This window comes from Tachyglossus aculeatus, chromosome 7, assembly GCF_015852505.1.
Source record: "Tachyglossus aculeatus isolate mTacAcu1 chromosome 7, mTacAcu1.pri, whole genome shotgun sequence".
NCBI lineage: Eukaryota > Metazoa > Chordata > Mammalia > Monotremata > Tachyglossidae > Tachyglossus > Tachyglossus aculeatus.
Window position 1 is genome coordinate 15286360 of NC_052072.1, and position 19174 is coordinate 15305533.

A 19174-nucleotide genomic window follows, 5' to 3' on the forward strand; every position below is an offset into this window, starting at 1 on the left:
CACTAGGCCATGTTGTTTCTCCAACTTGTCCAAGTTCACCAAATGTGGCAAATACAAATTTAAGAAGTATCATACAGTTCTAGTCCATTGCTGAGCAATCGTATCTGGATCCCCAAGAGTGTTTGGCAGGATGGTAGGGGCTCTGCAGCATCCCCAGAGCTGTCTGTAAGACTGGAAAGTGCAGTAAGATACAGTGTGCTTTCTGTTTCTACACAGGATTATCCCTTTTAAGAGAGAAGATGAGTAACTTGTTTTTGGAAGATGAGATGGGTGGAGAAGACGGTCCCGTGCCATCTCAGTGACTTTTGTGTAGAATGACAATTGGTAGGAGAAACTTACTATTAAACTCGACAGATAAGATTGTGCCCGCCCCTGACAGGTGAGTGATTTTGCATTATAGCCACGTGGCAGACAGCCTTACCGAGACCACAAATCCAGCTGTTTTGCATTTCCTGCTCTGCATTCAGAATCGAATCATTTGGCCGCACGCTCAATTGATAGCCCAGCATCCCATGTACTTGTATATTGGCATCTCTTTCCAACGGGGATTATCTAGCAGTAGCTGTTGGGTAGGTCTTTTCAGGATGTATGTTTGTCCTGCCCCTCCCCAAGGGTCTATCCAAATTCCGGCCCAGTCGAAGGGAAACTGTCCTGGACTGAGGCGGAGTCTGTAATTCGGGTCCCAGTCAACCCACCCATCAGTCAAGTCCAAGATTGGTTTCAGTTGAAGCACCCACTGGGAGTCTGGCCTTCAGATGTAGTTAGGGAATGGCCTTGAGGGGCTGGTTAGAGCCTCCACCTACTTAAAGCTGGGCCTTCTAGACTGTAAGCTTGCTGTGGGCAGGGAATGTGTCTGTTTATATTGTTACTCTCCCAAGCGTTTAGAACAGTGCTCCGCACAAAGTAAGCGCTCAACAGATACGATTGACTGACCGGTGATGGCCAGAGGCTGCCTTGAATCGGAGCTGGCTTCTCAGCCCACTTCAGTCAGAACACCATTCAGTCATATTTATTGTGTGCAGATCACTATACTGAGTGCTCGGGAGAGTACAATACAACAATAAACAGACACATTCCCTGCTGACAACGGGCTTAAAGTCTGGAGGGGGAGACAGACATTAATATAAAAAAAATTACAGATGTGTACATAAGCGCTGTGGGGATGGGAGGGAGGATGAATTCATTCAATCGTATTTCATTCAGTCGTATTTTTTGAGCGCTTAACTGTGTGCTAAGCCTAGAAGGGAGTGGGAGAAGAGGAAAGGGGGGCTTAGGGAAGGCCTCTTGGAAATGTTCCTTCAGTAAGATTTTGAAGGAGGGGGAAGGTATTTGTTGGATTTGAGGAGGGAGGGTGTTTTATTCCAGAGGGAAGATATGGGAAAAGGGTGGGTCTAGGCAGGAACCAGACCCAGCCAGGAGTCCGGCTGGAGAGGCTGATCAGGAGGTGAATTCCCTCCCTAAATCAGCTAGACTCTCAGCCACAGGCTTTGTCTCAGTAAATATCCTTAAAGATGTAATTTGGACCTTGTTTGTTTTTCACTGGGTTCCCACACTAGTCCAGTAAATGGTTCACATCACCATTTCCTCACGTACCCTGAAAGACTTTGTGAGCCTTCCTATGTTTTCTGAGTGATTTATTTGGAAAGAGAACACAGACTTAATATGCACTGTTTGGTAGGTCCCCTGGGAAAATGCTGGCTTGCTGGTTTTTAATCGAAAGAAGTTAAAATGAAATTAACTCTTTTATTCTTTTTTTCCCCCATATAGGTTTGATAGGAAGGAGAAAAAGTACTCTTCTGGTGAAAGTATCGGTTCAGAGTAATTGGCAGGTTGAGGGGCTGAGGGAGGGGCTTTATGAAAAAAACCCTTTGGGCCCAGTAATTAATCAATCAATGGCACTTATTGATTATTAGCTGTGTGCAGAGCACTGTACTAAACGCTTTGGAGAGTACGCTTGGGAAGCAGCACGGCTTAGTGGAAAGAGCCCAGGCTTGGGAGTCAGAGGTTGTGGGTCGAATCCCAGCTCTTCCACTTGCCCTCTGTGTGACTTTGGGCAAGTCACTTCACTTCTCTGTGCCTCAGTTAACCTCATCTGTCAAATGGGGGTTAAAATGGTGAGCCCCGTGTGGAACAACCTGATAACTTTGTATCTATCCCAGTGCTTAGAACAGTGCTTGGCACATAGTAAGCGCTTAGTAAACACCATTATTATTATTTATTACAATATAACAGAGTTGATCGATATGTTCCCTGCTCACGAGGAGCTTAAAGTCTAGAGGGGGAGACTGACATTAATATAAATAAATTGCACTTGTGCGTAAGTTCAGTGTGGCCGAGGGTCGGGTGAATGAAAGGTACAAATCCAAAGTAGCAGGAGATTTAGGTGATTAGGTGCTGCAAAGCCAATGGTAAGGAATTTCTGTTGGATGCAGAGGTGGGTGGACAACCACTGGAGGTTCTTGAGGAGAGGGGAAACATGGACTTAACTGTTTTGTAGAAAAATGCTAACAAGTTACGCAACTCCCAATATTTAACATGTCCAAAATAGAACTCCTTGTATTCCCCCCCAAACCAGGCTCTCCACCCACCATGACTTTCCCATCACTGTAGACAGTACCACTGTCCTCCCTGTATCGCAAGCCCTTAACCTCGGTGGTATCCTCAACTCGTCTCTCTCATTTAACCCGTGTCTTCAGTCTGTTACACCAAATATTGTTGGTTCAACCTTCAAGACTTCACTAAAATCTGCCCTTTCCTCTCCATCCAAACTGCTACCATGGTAATCCAAGCACTTATCCTATCCCACCTTGATTACTGCATCAGCCTCCTTGATAATAATAATAATAATGGCATTTATAAAGCTCTTACTATGTGCAAAGCACTGTTCTAAGCACTGGGGAGGTGACAAGGTGATCAGGTTGTCCCACTGGGGGCTCACAGTCTTAATCCCCATTTTACAGATGAGGGAACTGAGGCCCAGAGAAGTTGAGTGACTTGCCCAAAGTCACACAGCTGACAATTGGTGGAGCTGTGATTTGAACTCCTGACCTCTGACTCCAAAGCCTGTGCTCTTTCCACTGAGCCACGTTGCTTCTCTAACCTCCTTGCCTCCCGTCTCCCCTCACTCCAGTCCACATATCACTCTGCTGCCCAGATCATTTTACTTCAAAACCACTCAGTTCATGGTTCTCCGTTCCTCAAGAGCCTTCCAATTGTTGTCCATCCACCTCTGTATCAAACAGAAACTCCTTACCCTAGGCTTTAAAGCACTCAATCACCTTGCCCCATCACCTTGTCTTAACTTGTCTTATGCTTTCGAGTCCTCTAATGCCAACCTATTGACTGTACTTCAATCTTGTCTGTCTCACCATTGACCCCTTTCCCACATCCTGCCTGTCTGGAACACCCTCCCTCTTCATATCTCTCCTTACTTTGCATTTCCTCCAAGAGGCTTTCCTCAACTAAGCCCTCACTTCCTCCTATCCCACTCCCTTCTTTGTTGATCTTGCATTTGGATTTGCATCCTTTATTCATCCTCCCTGAGCCCCACAGCACTTCAGTAATAATAACAATAATGGTATTTGTTAAGCGCTTACTATGGGCAAAGCACTGTTCTAAGCGATGGGGAGGTTACAAGGTGATCAGGTTGTCCCACTGGGGGCTCATAGTCTTAATCCCCATTTTACAGATGAGGGAACTGAGGCCCAGAGAAGTTAAGTGACTTGCCCAAAGTCACACAGCTGACAATTGGCAGAGCTGGGATTTGAACCCTTGACCTCTGACTCCAAAGCCCGTGCTCTTTCCACTGAGCCAATGTGCTTCCCCAGTACACATTGCGATATATTGTATATATTAATGTATGTCTCCCGTCGTCGACTGTAAGCTCATTATGGGCAGGGAACACGTCTACCAACTCTGTTATATTGTACTCTCCCAAGCACTTAGTACAGTGCTTTACACCTGGCAAGCATTCAATAAATACATTTGATTGAAATGATCCAGACAGTAGAGTGAAGTATGGACTGAAGTGGGGAGAGACAGGAGGCAGGGAGGTCAGCAAGAAGGCTGATGCAGTAATGGTGGTATAGGATAAGTGCTTGGATTAAGATTGGATGGAGAGGAAGGTGAATTTCAGCAACGTTAAGAAGGTTGAACCGACAGGATTTGGTGACAGATTGAATATGTGGGTTGAGTGAGAGAGATGAGTTGCGGGTAATGCTAAGGGTATAATAATAATATAATAATGATGGCATTTGCTAAGCGCTTACTATGTGCAAAGCACTGTTCTAAGCGCTGCTTCTGAGTTGGGGAGGATGGTGGTACTGGCTATGGTCAGGGAAAGGACAGGGTTTGGGTGGGAAGATGAGTTGTTCTGTTTTGGGCATATTAAGTTGAGGTGTCATCTCTATTTCGATATCCTGAAGGCAGGAGGAATACTACAGACTAAAATACTAAAGACTACAGAGAAGGAGAAAGATCAGAGCTGGAGATGTAGGTTTGGGAATCACCCGCATAAAGATGATAGTTGAAGCCATTGGAGTGATTGAGTTCTCCAAGGAAGTGGGTGTAAATGGAGAATAGAAGGGGACTCAGAACTGAACCTTGAAGGACTCCCACAGTTAAGGGGAGAATAAGTGAGAATAAGAGTGAGAAGAAGTGACCAGAGAAGGAGGAGGAGAACCAGGAGAAGACTGTTACTGAATCCAAAATTGGATAACATTTTTAGACGAAAGGGGTGGTCCACAGTGTCAAAGGCAGCTGAGAGGTCGAGAAGGATTAGGATGGAGAAGAGACCATTGGGATTGGCAGGAAGGAGATCAGTTCTTCAGTTGAGGTCAGATCAGTTGAGTGGGCAGTTTTGGTGGAGTGAAGTGGGTAGAAGTCAGATTGCAGGGAATCAAGGAGAGATTTGGAGGAGAGGAGGTGGAGGTAGCAGGTGTAGACAATTTAAGGAGTTTGGAGAGGATAGCAATGGTGGGTCAGAGGAGGGAGGGAGTTGTGGGGTCAAAGAAGGGTTTTTTTTAGAATAGGAGCTATTTAAACATGTTTGAAACCATTGGGGAAGAAATCACTGGAGAGTGAGCAGTTGAAAATGACCATCCGGGAGGGGAGAAGGAGTGGCCTTAGTATTTTGATAGGGTGTGAAGGAGTGGGGTAGGAGGCGGATTTTGAGAGGAGGCAGGGGATGGCCTCTTGAGGTACTGCTGAGAAAATGGTAGAGTAATAATGGAGAAGTATGACACAGCTTTCCAGGCCATGAATCTGTAATTCAGATGTCTGATGTTATCTGCAACCTGTAGGAGAGCTCTGTAGAAAAGTTCAAGGGGCATTTTAGTCCTTACCCCATGAGTTCTTAAGGATTCTGGAAAAAGTAAAGGGTGAGACCCTCCTTCTTCCCTGGGTCTTGGGTATTTTGTCACAGGTGAAAACCACTTGATTTTAGTAAAAATGCAATTTACAAGAGCCATATGTGAAGCAGCCCCTCATAAGAGATTGACATGTGCCCTGGCTTGGCCAATGTGCTCTTTCTGTCTCTGGCACCACTTTATTTTATTTGTACTTTCTTAGGGTATTTTAGAGCCTACTCTGTGCCAGGCACTGTACAAAGTGCTGGGGTAAACACAAGCCAATTAAGCTTAGTGCAGTCCATATCGTATGTCCCACATGGGACTCACAGTCTTAATCCCCATTTTACAGATGAGGGAGCTGAGGCAAAGAGAAGGGAAGTGACCTGCGCAAGGTCACACAGCAGACAAGTGTCAGAGGCAGGATTAGAACCCAGGTCCTTCTGAATCCCAGGCCAATGCCTTCTCCATTAGTCTTCGCTGAAAGCAAAGGGAATGAGTGTCATTGCCACCCACTGGAAGCTTCACCTTTTCTTATGTGGAAGAAGAATCGGGAAGGAGAGGAGGGAAGGTTCCTTCTTTGTGCTGTTACATGGTCTACAGTTTAGACAGAAACGGGGTACAGCACAGGGAGGGGTGCAATATCATTACAAGCCCAGTTTACTGTTGCTTTCCACTGGGCCCAAAAAGTCCATACCTTGTGTCTTCATCTGGGAACCCCTTTGCTATTGAACTGCCCTTTCTGTATTTGCTCTGGAAACCGTGCTTTAAAAAAAGCATAAACACACTCTAGATCACTTCTACTTTGACCTCTGCTTTTTCTCTGAGCATTAGGTTTGCTGTGGTGCAACCCTAGCTCCAGGGAAATCAGGAGAAAATGATTTGAGAACAGAGGGGGGCCAAAGGTAAGAGCCATTTTCCTTGACAGACTGAAGAAGGACCAGTATTGGTAAGTAGCCTTTTTTAGTTCTTTAATCGCCTGTGCACTTATATCAGTATCCTTTAAGCTCTTGATTTTCCCCCATCCTCAGCTCCATAGCATTTAGATTCAGATCAATAATTTATTTATATGGATGTCTCTCCCCCCTTCTAGACTGTAAGCTCATTGTGGGCAGGAAATGTGTCTGCCAATTCTGATGTACTCTCCCAAGTGCGTAGTAAAGTGCTCTGCACACACTGTAAGCTTGTTGTGGGCAGAGATTGTGTATGCTTTTTGGTTACATTGTGCTCTCAAGCGCTTAGTACAGTACTTTATATACAGTAAGTGCTCAATAAATATGATGGAATGAATGAGTGGAACTTCTTCCCTTCCCACCACCTCACTGTGCCCCTTCCTTGTTGCTCCTTGGCTTGTGTCAGGAACTCTCACCCCGGCTAGACTGTAGCCTAGACTACATTGTAGTCTAGACTGTCATTGTGGGCAGGGGATGTGTCTGTTTATTGTACTCTCCCCAGCACTTCGTCCAGTGCTCTGCACGCAGTAAGCGCTCAAAAACTACGATTGAATGAATGAATGCTCTGCACATAGTAAGCACTCAGATATGATTTACTGACTGCCAAGCACTCAAATATAATGGATTGGTGAATCAGGTGGATAATGATTGCTGAAATAGTGCAGTGCCAAATTTGATACATTTCTCCTTATAGTCTCCTATTCTGGTTCAGAGGAAGATTAAGTTAAGGTAGGTTTTGCTCTTAACATTTGCTCCCTAAAGGAGGAACAGATTCTTCTCTTCAAGAAATGTTTCAGCTTAAGGGACGGTTAAAGAAAAAAAAAACAGTTTCAGTCTTACAGGCACTTGCAAAATCATTGGAGTTGAGGGACTTCTATTTGCCATCCCAAATCAGCATTGGGTCCTGCATTTCTTCACCCCCTTTGGCCAGCTCTTCCTTCCTCCCATTGCTCTCTGCACTTCCAGGCCAAGCGAACCCACAACAGCCTGTCGCAAATACGCAGACTTCCCCCAACAAACACTTGTTTATTTTAAAACCTAAGGCAGAAGAAGAAGAACAGGAAGGGGAAGCAGAATGGGATGTATTTTGTTTAGAACCATCGTCTGGTTTTCATTAAGCCCTGGGCATGTGGAGTAGGTCTTACCTTCGTGGGTCTTGTAGTTCATTTAAAATATGACTAGGACGTACCTGCTATTGGTGGACCGGCAACAGAGGCCAGCCCCGCAAAGAAAGAGGCAAATCCCAAAGAACCTTGCATCCTGGAAATTCCAACCATGTCGACCTGTGTGTGGGACCGAGAATAAGACCTTACTGCTGCCAGTTATTTCCTTAGAATACTTATCCCGTGGAGGATAAAATGTGCCCGACTGTTACTAACACAGGACCCGTAAAACTTAAAAAACAAAAAAAAGTGCCAAAGAGCTCAACCAAAATTGAGCTCACTGTTGGGTAGGGACCGTCTCTATATGTTGCCAACTTGTACTTCCCAAGCGCTTAGTACAGTGCTCTGCACACAGTAAGCGCTCAATAAATACGATTGAATGAATGAACCAAGAAAGTAGCAGGACCTTCCAGGGGAATTTGGCTCTCTTCACTCCTGGGGTTATGATGTCTGTATAGTTCACCTCAGCAGAAAGCTTCCAGCTGGCGAAATCAGTAATCTTAAGTTCCTTTAGAAAAGTAACCACAAATACGAAATACTAGAGTCCTTTTTCCCCCTGTAAGGATTCAGAAAGTGTGTAATTCCCCCTACTTTGGAAACCTGGACATGTGCGACTTAGTGAAATTGTGCCTTTGATGGTTTCTCAAATCAGTAAGTGTTTCTGTGAATAGAACAAACATCCCCCGATTCTCTGTTCTTGATTGCATCATCTGGTTAGGATTAATCCCAACCACTGATCTAGGCCACATGGAGTCCGCTGGTGGCAGGGGAGATTCCGGACAGTGGCCCGTATCAGGCAGGGGAAGATAGGGAGGGGATGGGATTGATTTCCCTGGTAGAGAATGGGAGAATCTCTGCCTCAGACTGGAGGATTGGGGCCCCTTCCTGTTCTCTAGCTTACTCCCTCATCACAACACCGATTTTCCTAAGGAAAGTCCCTTCTCTCCCCCAAGGATGAGCCCAAAGGATTTTCCTGGAACTGGGAGTGAGAATCTGACTTTGACTCCAAGGAGGGCTAAAGCAGAGCAGGGATCCGCTGCTCTTTGTTTCCGTGCTCTCTGGCCGTCTCCTTCGCCCTCCGATCTTTTTCCTGGAATGGGCAGTTAGCTGGGCTCGGGGCTGAGATCTATGCAGTCTCCAAGGGGCTTTATGAGAGGGGTTTTTGAGTGAGATGTGCTTAGAGTTTGGCTCAATGACATTAATAAGTCCCTTTACTCACCAGTACAGGAAGGATCAACCCCAGGAAGGCACCGGAGAAACTGGCAAAGAAGATGGTGTAGGTTATGAGGAGTGGGAACGTTGTGGCGAGAGGACAAAGCAAGTTAGTGACACCGTTCAGGATGAGGTAAGCTATGTAATAATGATATGTCTTGGTCCAGTTCTGGTCAGCAACCCAGCCGGAGAGAACTTGGGCGACAGCTTCCAGGATACCTGAAGAGAAATTGAAAAATACTCATGAAAGTCCATGATTTTTCCTCACCCTTCTAGAATGGGAATGAACCCAGCATGGGGTCAGATAGAGTTGGAGGACAGATTTCATGTTGGCGATATCCCATGTGTCCTTGCCTGCAGCGTCTGTCTAAGAGCCACTTACATCTCGGAAACTTTCTCCTACAGGTTAGAATGTAAGTAATAAAGCGTTCTTGGTAATGATGAGGATCGACGCTCTTTCATTTTGGTTTCGGTCGGGCCACTTGCGTGGCCAGAGGGAGAGCTGGGGCCCGTGACAGGCAGACACTGGGCTTGGCTGGCAACAACTTTTAGTGGCTCAAAGCAAAGTGGTCATAATGGTGAGGCGGAGGCCCAGAGGAAAAACGAACGGCAAACATGACGCTGCTGCCGTACGAGGGATCTGGATGTCGTTTGGAGTCCTGGAGCGTGTCACACTTGTGCTCCTCCGGCGGGGTGGATAGCTGCTAGTCACCCCTGCTCGGGGAAGTCCTCTGGCCCGTTAAGACGTTCGGCCGCAGCAAATCTTAAGGTTATAATGAAACCGAGACGAATGTGGCTTGAGGCTTGGTGTGGGGACCGATCTCACACTGTCATTTCTTCTGATCTAGACCTGAAATGCTAGAGCAGTTACCCCTCCAGGTTGGGAGTCGAAAACTCTCAAGTCTTCCCTCTGATCTTTCAGTTTGCCTGGTAGAGATGGATTTCTCTAGTTTGAGCGTGAATTGTGACTTTTGGTCCCTGGAACCCCAGAGTGTAGATAGGGAGGGATGAGGTGGAGTTTGTAATGACTTGAAGGGAAATGCTTCAAGTAAGCAGTCAGAGGAAAAGCAAGATGTTGCCTAATGAGTAATTCTTCCTCTTCCCCACCCCCAATCGAACCTAAAGCAACTCTGCAAAGTCCTACAGGAAGTCATTTTTTAGAACCTCTTTAGCTGATACAGTTTGCATTGTCCCTGCCATTTAGATATTGTAGTGGTAGTCATAGTACTATTAGTAATAGAAATAGTAGTAACTGTACTAAGTGCTGGGAAAGAGTGTGCAGGTGGGAAGTACATGGCATAGTGGATAGAGCACAGGCCTGAGAGTCAGGTGGTCATGGGTTCTAATCCCCGGCCCACGTCCTCCCCCTGGCCTGGAATGTCCTCCCTCTGCACATCCGCCAAGCTAGCTCTCTTCCTCCCTTCAAAGCCCTACTGAGAGCTCACCTCCTCCAAGGGGCCTTCCCAGACTGAGCCCCCTTTTTCCTCTCCCCCTCCCCATCCCCCCGTCCTACTTCCTCCTCCTCCCCACAACACCTGTATATATGTTTGTGCAGATTTATTACTCTGTTTATTTTACTTGTACGTATTTACTATTCAATTTATTTTGTCAGTGATGTGCATCTAGCTTTACTTCTATTTATTCTGATGACTTGACACCTGACCACATGTTTTGTTGTCCGTCTCCCCCTTCTAGACTGTGAGCCCATTGTTGGGTAGGGACCGTCTCTGTATGTTGCCAACTTGTGCTTCCCAAGCACTTAGTACAGTGCTCTGCACACAGTACGTGCTCAGTAAATATGATTGAATGAATGAATGAATAATCCCGGCTCCACCGCTTGTCTGCTGTGTGACCTTGAGCAGGTCACTTCACTTTTCTGGGCCTCAGTTACCTCATCTGTAAAATGGGGATTGAGACCGTGGGCCCCACATGGGACAGGGACTGGGTCCAACCCGATTTGCTTATATCCACCCCAGTGCTTAGTATAGTGCCTGGCACATAGTAAGCATTTAAAACATACAATAATAATAAATAAATGTGGACAGTAATAATAATGGTGATAAGTGCTTACCATGTGCCAGACCCTGTACTGAGCACTGGGGTGGATACAAGATAATCGGGTCCCATATGAGGCTCAGAGTCTAAGTACGGGGGGAGCATAGGTATTGAATCCCCATCTTGCAAATGATGGCACTGAGGCACAGAGAAGTTAAGTGACTTGCCCAAGGTCACACAGCAGGTAAGGATTAGAACCCAGGCCTGGGCATTTTCTACTAGGCCACGCAGCTTCATGGGCCCTGTCCCTCGAAGTGCTTAGTACAGTACCCTGCACACAATAAGCGCTCAATAAATATGATTGAATGAATGAAGGAATCACAACCTACCGCTCCCTATGTCTCCAGGTTTCAAGGCCTACAGGTAATTGTGAGTTACCCATTCACAGATTCCCACAAAAGCCTTAATAGTAAGTGAGTAGGTCCATAGTTTCACTTCTTTCATGACCACCGTGGCTTCTTTGAGGCATGTGTGTCAACTTATTTTCGTGGCTGAAAGAAATATTTAGAAAGAAGCAGCTTGAAATCACTACAGCGTAGTTAGCAGAAAAAGGGAAGCAAGGGAAAGCAAGCGGCTTCCACGGATATAAAGAGAAAATGTTAGCTCTGTATAATATCTTCCTATAGTTAGGACAAGTGCTTACCTACATGTTAATAATAATAATAATAATGGCATTTATTAAGTGCTTACTATGTGCTAAGCACTGTTCTAAGCGCTGGGGAGGTTACAAGGTGATCAGGTTGTCCCACGGGGGGCTCACAGTCTTAATCCCCATTTTACAGATGAGGGAACTGAGGCCCAGAGAAGTTAAGTGACTTGCCCAAAGTCACACAGCTGACAATTGGTGGAGCCGGGATTTGAACCCCTGACCTCTGACTCCAAGCCCCGTGCTCTTTCCTCTGAGCCATGCTGCTTCTCCAACATGTTAATGGTTAAAGCATGGGTTGTGCTTGGAATTAGGATACTCTGATGGAGAACTCTGTTATCTATATTAATATCTGTCTCCCTCTCTAGATTTTAAGCTCGTGTGGGCAGGGAGTGTGTCTATGTCATTGTATTGAACTCTCCCAAGCGCTTAGTACAGTGCTCTGCACACAGCGTGTTTCAGTGGAAAGAGCCCAGGCTTGGGCAGAGGTCGTGGGTTCTAATACCGACTCCGACGCTTATCAGCCGTGTGACCTTGGGCAAGTCACTTCATTTCTCTGGGCCTCAGTGACCTCATCTGGAAACTGGGGATTAAGACTGTGAGCCCCAAGTGGGACAACGTGATTACCTTGTATCTATCCCTAGTGCTTAGAACATTGCTTAGCACATAGAAGGCATTTAACAAATACCATCAATAAATACGAATGACTATCTTTTCCACCATCCCTTCTTTCGGATGTTTGCTGTATTTCCTCCTTGCCCTTCTTTCCCTTGAAATGTTGAGTGTAGGATCCAGAATGAAATGACAGGGTTTGGGTTTGTGTAAAAGCATTTTTTGGTTAACAGCGGCAGTTGAAAAAAGAGACTAACTTGCGAATTTGGGGTTACTCACCAGATGTTGAAACGAGGTAGGAGGCATCCATCGGGTCAATGCCAAGTGTTTTGGCTCTGGCTACAAGGTGGAAGGTGGGAATGAAGTATGCAAACTGGACAAATACAAAAGACCAGGTGAAAATGCAGAAGGAAGGGTCCTTAAGAATTGAGAAGTCAATGAGCCGCTGCTTATGGTGGCACAGAGCTGTCTTTCGGTCACAATTTTCCGCTTCTGTCCGCGGGAGTTCCCGCTGCTGGTTCGACCCCTCGATGAAGACTTCTTTTTCCCAAGGGGGTTCAGACCCTATCGGGTTCTCTGTGCCGGATCGCCCAAGAGTGTTCATAGCCCCGTCTGGGGCGGGAGGCTCCGATCTAGCGAGGTGCGTGGGTGTCTCATCGGGGCCGATTGCATCGAGGCCGTCCGCAGGGGCCGGACTTTGTGACGGCCGTCGTCGGTCTTCCCCTGTAGCGGCAGAAGGCTCCTTGCTTTTGAGATTAATAGGTCGCAAGAGCATGCTAGAGGGCACCAAGTGTAGAACAATCCCTCCCAATATCAGAAGGGTACCTGGACAAATAAGATATGGGATCTTAGTATAAAAACCCCCAAAAAATCCCCCTCACAGCACCATTCATTCAGTTGTATTTATTGAGCACTTACTGTGTGCAGAGCACTGTACTCAGCGCTCCTGTTCCATTTGCACAGTTATATTTGTATATATGTATATATGTTTGTACATATTTATTACTCTATTTTATTTGTACATATCTATTCTATTTATTTTATTTTGTTAGTATGTTTGGTTTTGTTCTCTGTCTCCCCCTTTTAGACTGTGAGCCCACTGTTGGGTAGGGACTGTCTCTATATGTTGCCAATTTGTACTTCCCAAGCGCTTAGTACAGTGCTCTGCACATAGTAAGCGCTCAATAAGTACGATTGATGGTGATGATGATGATTTGCACTCACACTTGGAGTGATGTGAGCTGGGCAGATTTTTCTCACTAAAATTCCACACATTTGGTACAGGTTTGATTTCTGCTTTTGGGGTCATGAATCCGGTTAAGATTTCTAAGCAGAGAGAGAAAGAAAGCCTGGGGCTTGTCTCCATGCTAGCAAGGGACAGTGTGGGATTCCTCATTTCATCAGGGGTAAGAACATCTCCAGGAGAATGTAGCAGGTTTGTTTTGAGGGAAAATAGAGGAAGGGTTTCCACCCCTCTAACCATCAGACAAGTCCTTAATCCAGAACTTAAAAAATAAAAAAATAAAACCAGGGGGCACCTTGTCCCCCTTGTCCCCCTCTCCATCCCCCCGTCTTGCCTCCTTCCCTTCCCCACAGCACCTGTATGTATGTATATATGGTTGTGCATGTTTATTACTCTATTTGTTTATTTATTTATTTATTTTACTTGTACATTTCTGTCCTACTTATTTTGTTGGTATGTTTGGTTCTGTTCTCTGTCTCCCCCTTTTAGACTGTGAGCCCACTGTTGGGTAGGGACTGTCTCTATGTGATGCCCATTTGTACTTCCCAAGCGCTTAGTACAGTGCTCTGCACATAGTAAGCGCTCAATAAATACGATTGATTGATTGATTGATTGAAATCACTAGTAAACCACACACCCACAAGACTGGTGTTATCTGAAAATGGCTTGTATGTGAAACTATGAATAACAGTATTAATTGTGGTATTTCTTAAGCATTTACTGCTTTTCCTTTTAGACTGTGAGCCCACTGTTGGGTAGGGACTGTCTCTATATGTTGCCAACTTGTACTTCCCAAGCGCTTAGTACAGTGCTCTGCACACAGTAAGCGCTCAATAAATACGATTGATGATTTACTATTTGCCAAGCACTTTACTAAGCGTTGGGGTAGCTACAAGATAATCAGTTTCCCAAGGAGGCTCAAGGTCTAAGTAGGCGGGAGAACAGGTATTGAATCCCCTTTTGCAGATGAGGCAACTGAGGCACAGAGAAGTTAAGTGATTTGCCATGGTAACACAGCAGGTAAGTGGCAGAGCTGAGACTAGAACCCAGGTCCTCTGACTCCCAGGCAGTTTTCACTAGGCCCTGCTACTTCATTGAAGAATGCGAAATTGGCTCGTGGCTTCTCAATTCTAGTGGAAAACATTTAGAGGTAAGTGTGGGAGAGGTTGGAGTGCTTTGGAAGAAAATAGAGTTCCTCTGCTTGGGAAAGCTGTCCGGTTTCTTGATTTCAACTACCTTTACTGGGACTGTGAAACTTGTTTGCCAGGGTTTGGGCCAGGGTTTTCTAGGGGATCGAGTACCAGCCTGAGGCAGTGCCACCCAGTCTCAGAAACTTGGCTGCTTTTGACCCAGTTGCCCTTGGAGAAAGAGTCAAGTGACGTGAAAGCCGAGATTTGTAGCTGGTTGAGATTTTTGAGGGCTGTGAAGTCTGAGGAGTGTGGCCTACGGAAAGAGCGGTTTAAATCGAACTGCGTGTGCTAGATTTGCAAGGTCCCAATTTACGACACAGCTGGGATGTTTTTCTTCATTTAATCTCTTTACAGTGAGTGTAGTGAAGGAAGCATCTCGATTTTTGGTTTTAATTTTATTTTTACACCTTTTATAAATGATAAAGAAATTGGTAGTTGGTATTTTGAGAGAGGTATTTTCTTAGGTGTAGTGTTTCCCAGATCCCCGTAATTCTGGGGTGACTGAATCCTGACTAATGATCAGTCACTGGTATTTAGTATTTACACTGGGAGGTCAGAGAAGAGGCAGATGTAGTGGCCAAGGCGGGAGAGGGTAGGTGCTTGAGTCGGCAGGGTAGTAAGTTGGGATGGAGGTGAAAGGCAGATTTTAGTCATGTTGTGAAGACAGAACTGACAGGATTTGGTGACAGATCGAATATGTGAGTGGAATGAGAGGGGTGAGTCGAGGACAACGCCAAGGTTACGGGCTTGTAAGGTAGTTAGGAGAGTGGTGTTGTCTCCAGTGATGGGAAAGACAGGGAGGGCAGGGTTTGTGGGTGGGAAGATAAAGAGTTCGGTTTTGGACATGTTTAATTGGAGGTGTTGCAAGGACATCCAGGTCGATGTGTCCTGGAGGCAGGAGGAGATATGAGATTGCAGGGAAGGAGAGAGGTCAGGACTGGAGATGTAAATTTGGGAATTAGGGAAGGTCTCCTGGAGATGTGATTTGGGAGAGCAGTAGTCTGTGAGATATTAAGGGGAAAGAAGTTCCGGAAGGGAAGGGGTGAGCAAAATGTCCGTGGAAAGAGACTAGAATGAGACAAAGTGAATAGATTGGCTTGAGAGGAATGCAGTGTATAAATTGGGATGTAGTGAGTGAAGATAGCGGGGAGAGATCCGATTGCCTTGAAGTCAATTGTTGGGCCTGGAAGTCGGAAGGACTTGGGTTCTAATACTTGTGTGCTGCGTGACCTTGGGCAGGTCGCTTAACTTTCCTGTGCCTCAGTTACCTCATCTGTGAAAAGGGGATTAAGACTGTGAGCTTCATGAGGGACATGGACTGTGTCCAATCCGATTAGCTTGATCTACCCCAGCACTTAATATAGTGCCAGACACATAGTAAATGGTTAACAAATATTTAAAAAATTTTCACAAGATTCTGCTTGACGCAGAGAGGAATGGGCAACTGAGCTTTCTGAGGACTGGGGAGATGAGAAAACAGTGTTGTAGAAAAATGACCAGTGAAAGATTGCTAACGAATTTTAGGAGTTGCTGATGGCATCTAGCAAATGTTACTCGTGGTTAGAGACTTGACGTCTTATTTAGGGAGGAGGACATTTCCCTTGTTTGTTTTTTCTTTAGAAAGTGATTTTAAGGGTCTTCCTGCTTCTGGAAAAGTCTTCTAGAAAGGAGATTACAGGAACTGAGTAAAGATATGTGCTCAAAAGAGCTAAGGGCCGCTGATTTGGAAAAACCCCAGGGGCTACTCACCTTTCCAGTCGTACATGTCTATCAGAATTTGAGTGAAAGGTGCCATCAGAAAGGTCAGCCCCATCCCTGATCGGGCGATAGCAATAGAAAGAGCCAAGCGTTTCTTGAAATACCTAGCCGTCATCACAGACGCAGTCTGGTACAAGCAGGAAAATCCCAGCCCTGAAAGATAAGCAGATACTGTGAACCAAGAGAAAGTGGTGACCTTCAGTTAATCAGTAGAATTCAGTGAGCGCCTACTGTTGCAGAACACTCTCCTAGGCCTGTATGGTAGATATAGAAGGCGTGATCTCTGCTCACAAGGAGCTTACAATCTTACACAATAGTTTGCAGATCAATCGGTGGTATTTATCGAACACTAACTATATGCAGAACAGTGTACTGAGTGCTTGGGAGAATACAATCCAAAAGAATTAGCAGTCGTGTTCCCTGCCCGTAATGAGTTTACAATATAGAGCGTCAGGAAGCACATAGGAAGACCTGCTTAAATAGCAGGGTATGTAAATCGTTAGGTAAAAAAAAGTGCCGTGGGATATTGTTAGCACTAAAGGGCCAAGATGGTGCCAAGCTGCTGGTTGGGAGGCTATAAACTGGGGAGAAAAGGAGTTATTCAGGGAGAGCTTTCATATATGGTTGTACATATTTATTACTCTATTTATTTATTTAACTTGTACATATCTATCCTATTTATTTTATTTTGTTGATATGTTTGGTTTTGTTCTCTGTCTCCCCCTTTTAGACTGTGAGCCCACTGTTGGGTAGGGACTGTCTCTGTGTGTTGCCAATTTGTACTTCCCAAGCGCTTAGTACAGTGCTCTGCACATAGTAAGCGCTCAATAAATACGATTGATGATGATGATGGAGGAGGTGGAATTTCAGAAGGCCTTTGACTTCAGAACAGTATGGCCTAGTGGATAGAGCACAGTCCTGGGAGTCGGAAGGACCTGGGTTCTGACCCTGGATCCACCACTCGTCCGCTGTGTGACCTCGGGCAAGTCACTTCACTTCGCTGCCTCAATTACCTCATCTGTAAAATGGGGATTGAGACTGTGAGCCTCATGCGGGACAGGGATTGGGTCCAACCTAATTAGCTTGTATCTACTCCAGTGCTTAGAAAAGTGTTTGCCACATAGTAAGTGCTTAACAAAGACCATCATTATTATTATTATAATTATTATTCAGAAGGTTCTAATGAACTCGAAGGGGGAGGAAATCCAGACGGAGGAAGGGGGTGAGGAGGAGAGTCCGAAGTAGGGCACTTGGAGATGGTGAGCTTGGAAGAAATGGAGAATGAGCTAGGGTGTGGCAGAAGATAGTGGCTAGGTAAGGGGAAAACTGAGCTACTGAAGTGCCTTAAAGCCCTTGATCAGAGAGCAGCGTGGCTCAGTGGCTTTGGAGTCAGAGGTCATGGGTTCAAATCCCGGCTCCACCAACTGTCAGCTGGGTGACTTTGGGCAAGTCACTTAACTTCCCTGGGCCTCAGTTACCTCATCTGTAAAATGGGGATTAAGACTGTGACCGCCCCCGTGGGACAACCTGATAACCTAGTAACCTCCCCCACGCTTAGAACGGTGCTTTGCAGTGTTAGAACAGTGCTTTGGTATTTATTAAGTAAGCACTTAATAAATACCATTATTATCACAAGTTCGGTACAGAGAGGAATGGGTAACAATTGGAAGTTTTGGGAGGATGGAGAGCTCTGTGCATAACATTTTAGAAAGATGAGAATAACGGTGATTGTGGTGTTTGGTAAGCACTTTCTACATGCCAAGCACTATGCACAGTGCTTGGGTAGATACAAGTAATCAGGTCAGATGCAGTCCCTTTTCCCACATAGGGCTCACAGTATAAGGGGGTGGAGGTCAGGTATTGAATCCCCCTTATACAGATGAGAAGACTGAGGCACAGGAGTTGTGATTTGCCCAAGGTCACAGGGCAGGCCACTCCAAACTACAGAGCGGGGCATAGACTGGAAAATGGAGATGCCAGAGGCAGAAAGGCCAGTGAGGGGTCTGAGAGTTGGGGAGTACATATATAGGCAGATAGTAATAATAATGATGGTATTTGTTAAGTGCTTATTACGTGCCAGGCTCTGTACTAAACTCTGGGGTGGATACAAGCGGATTGGTGGGAGCAAGAGAGAACAAAGCAAATGATGAAAAGATGTCTTTTGTGACATTTATAGTAATAATAATGCCATTTATTAAGCACTTACTATGTGCAAAGCACTGTTTTAAGCACTGGGAGGTTACAAGGTGATCAGGTTGTCCCAAGGGGGGCTCACAGTCTTCATCCCCATTTTACAGATGAGGCAACTGAGGTGCAGAGAAGTTAAATGACTTTCCCAAAGTCACACAGCTGACAAGTAGCGGAGCCGGGATTTGAACCCATGACCTCTGACTCCAAAGCCCGGGCTCTTTCCCCTCTCCATCGTCCCCCTCTCCATCCCCCGCATCTTACCTCCTTCCCTTCCCCGCAGCACCTGTATATATGTATATGTTTGTACATATTTATTACTCTATTTATTTATTTTACTTGTACATATCTATTCTATTTATTTTATTTTGTTAGTATGTTTGGTTTTGTTCTCTGTCTCCCCCTTTTAGACTGTGAGCCCACTGTTGGGTAGGGACCGTCTCTATATGTTGGCAACTTGTACTTCCCAAGCGCTTAGTACAGTGCTCTGCACACAGTAAGCGCTCAATAAATACGATTGATTGACACGGTCTCTGTCCCACAAGGCGCTCACAGTCTCAAGCCCTGTTTTACAGATAAGGTAATTGAGGCACAGAGTAGTGAAGTGACTTGCCCAAGGTCACCCAGCAGATGCGGCAGAGCTGGGATTAGAACCCATGACCTTGTGATTCCCAGCCTCGTGCTCTATCCACTGTGTCATGCTGCCCAAGATTCTGGAAAGACATCTCAGCTCAAAGGAGATGGGAAGCTATTGTCTCTTCCAAGTCTCTGCACACATTAAGCGGTCAATAAATACAGTGATTAAAGGGA

The 19174-nt window shown here is 45.6% G+C and overlaps 1 protein-coding gene across 1 annotated transcript in view; it reads right to left on the bottom strand.

The window, feature by feature from the left end:
- The window catches only part of SLC16A4 (solute carrier family 16 member 4), a 41755-nt gene that overhangs the window by 7598 nt on the left and 14983 nt on the right, over nucleotides 1-19174 (bottom strand). Inside the window, exons 5-8 of the mRNA XM_038749471.1 lie at nucleotides 16169-16330; nucleotides 12266-12811; nucleotides 8681-8892; nucleotides 7488-7581 (exon numbers count right to left, since the gene is read on the bottom strand). Of these exons, the coding sequence (XP_038605399.1) occupies nucleotides 7488-7581; nucleotides 8681-8892; nucleotides 12266-12811; nucleotides 16169-16330 (1014 nt within the window). The remainder of the gene's footprint in view (nucleotides 1-7487; nucleotides 7582-8680; nucleotides 8893-12265; nucleotides 12812-16168; nucleotides 16331-19174) is intronic.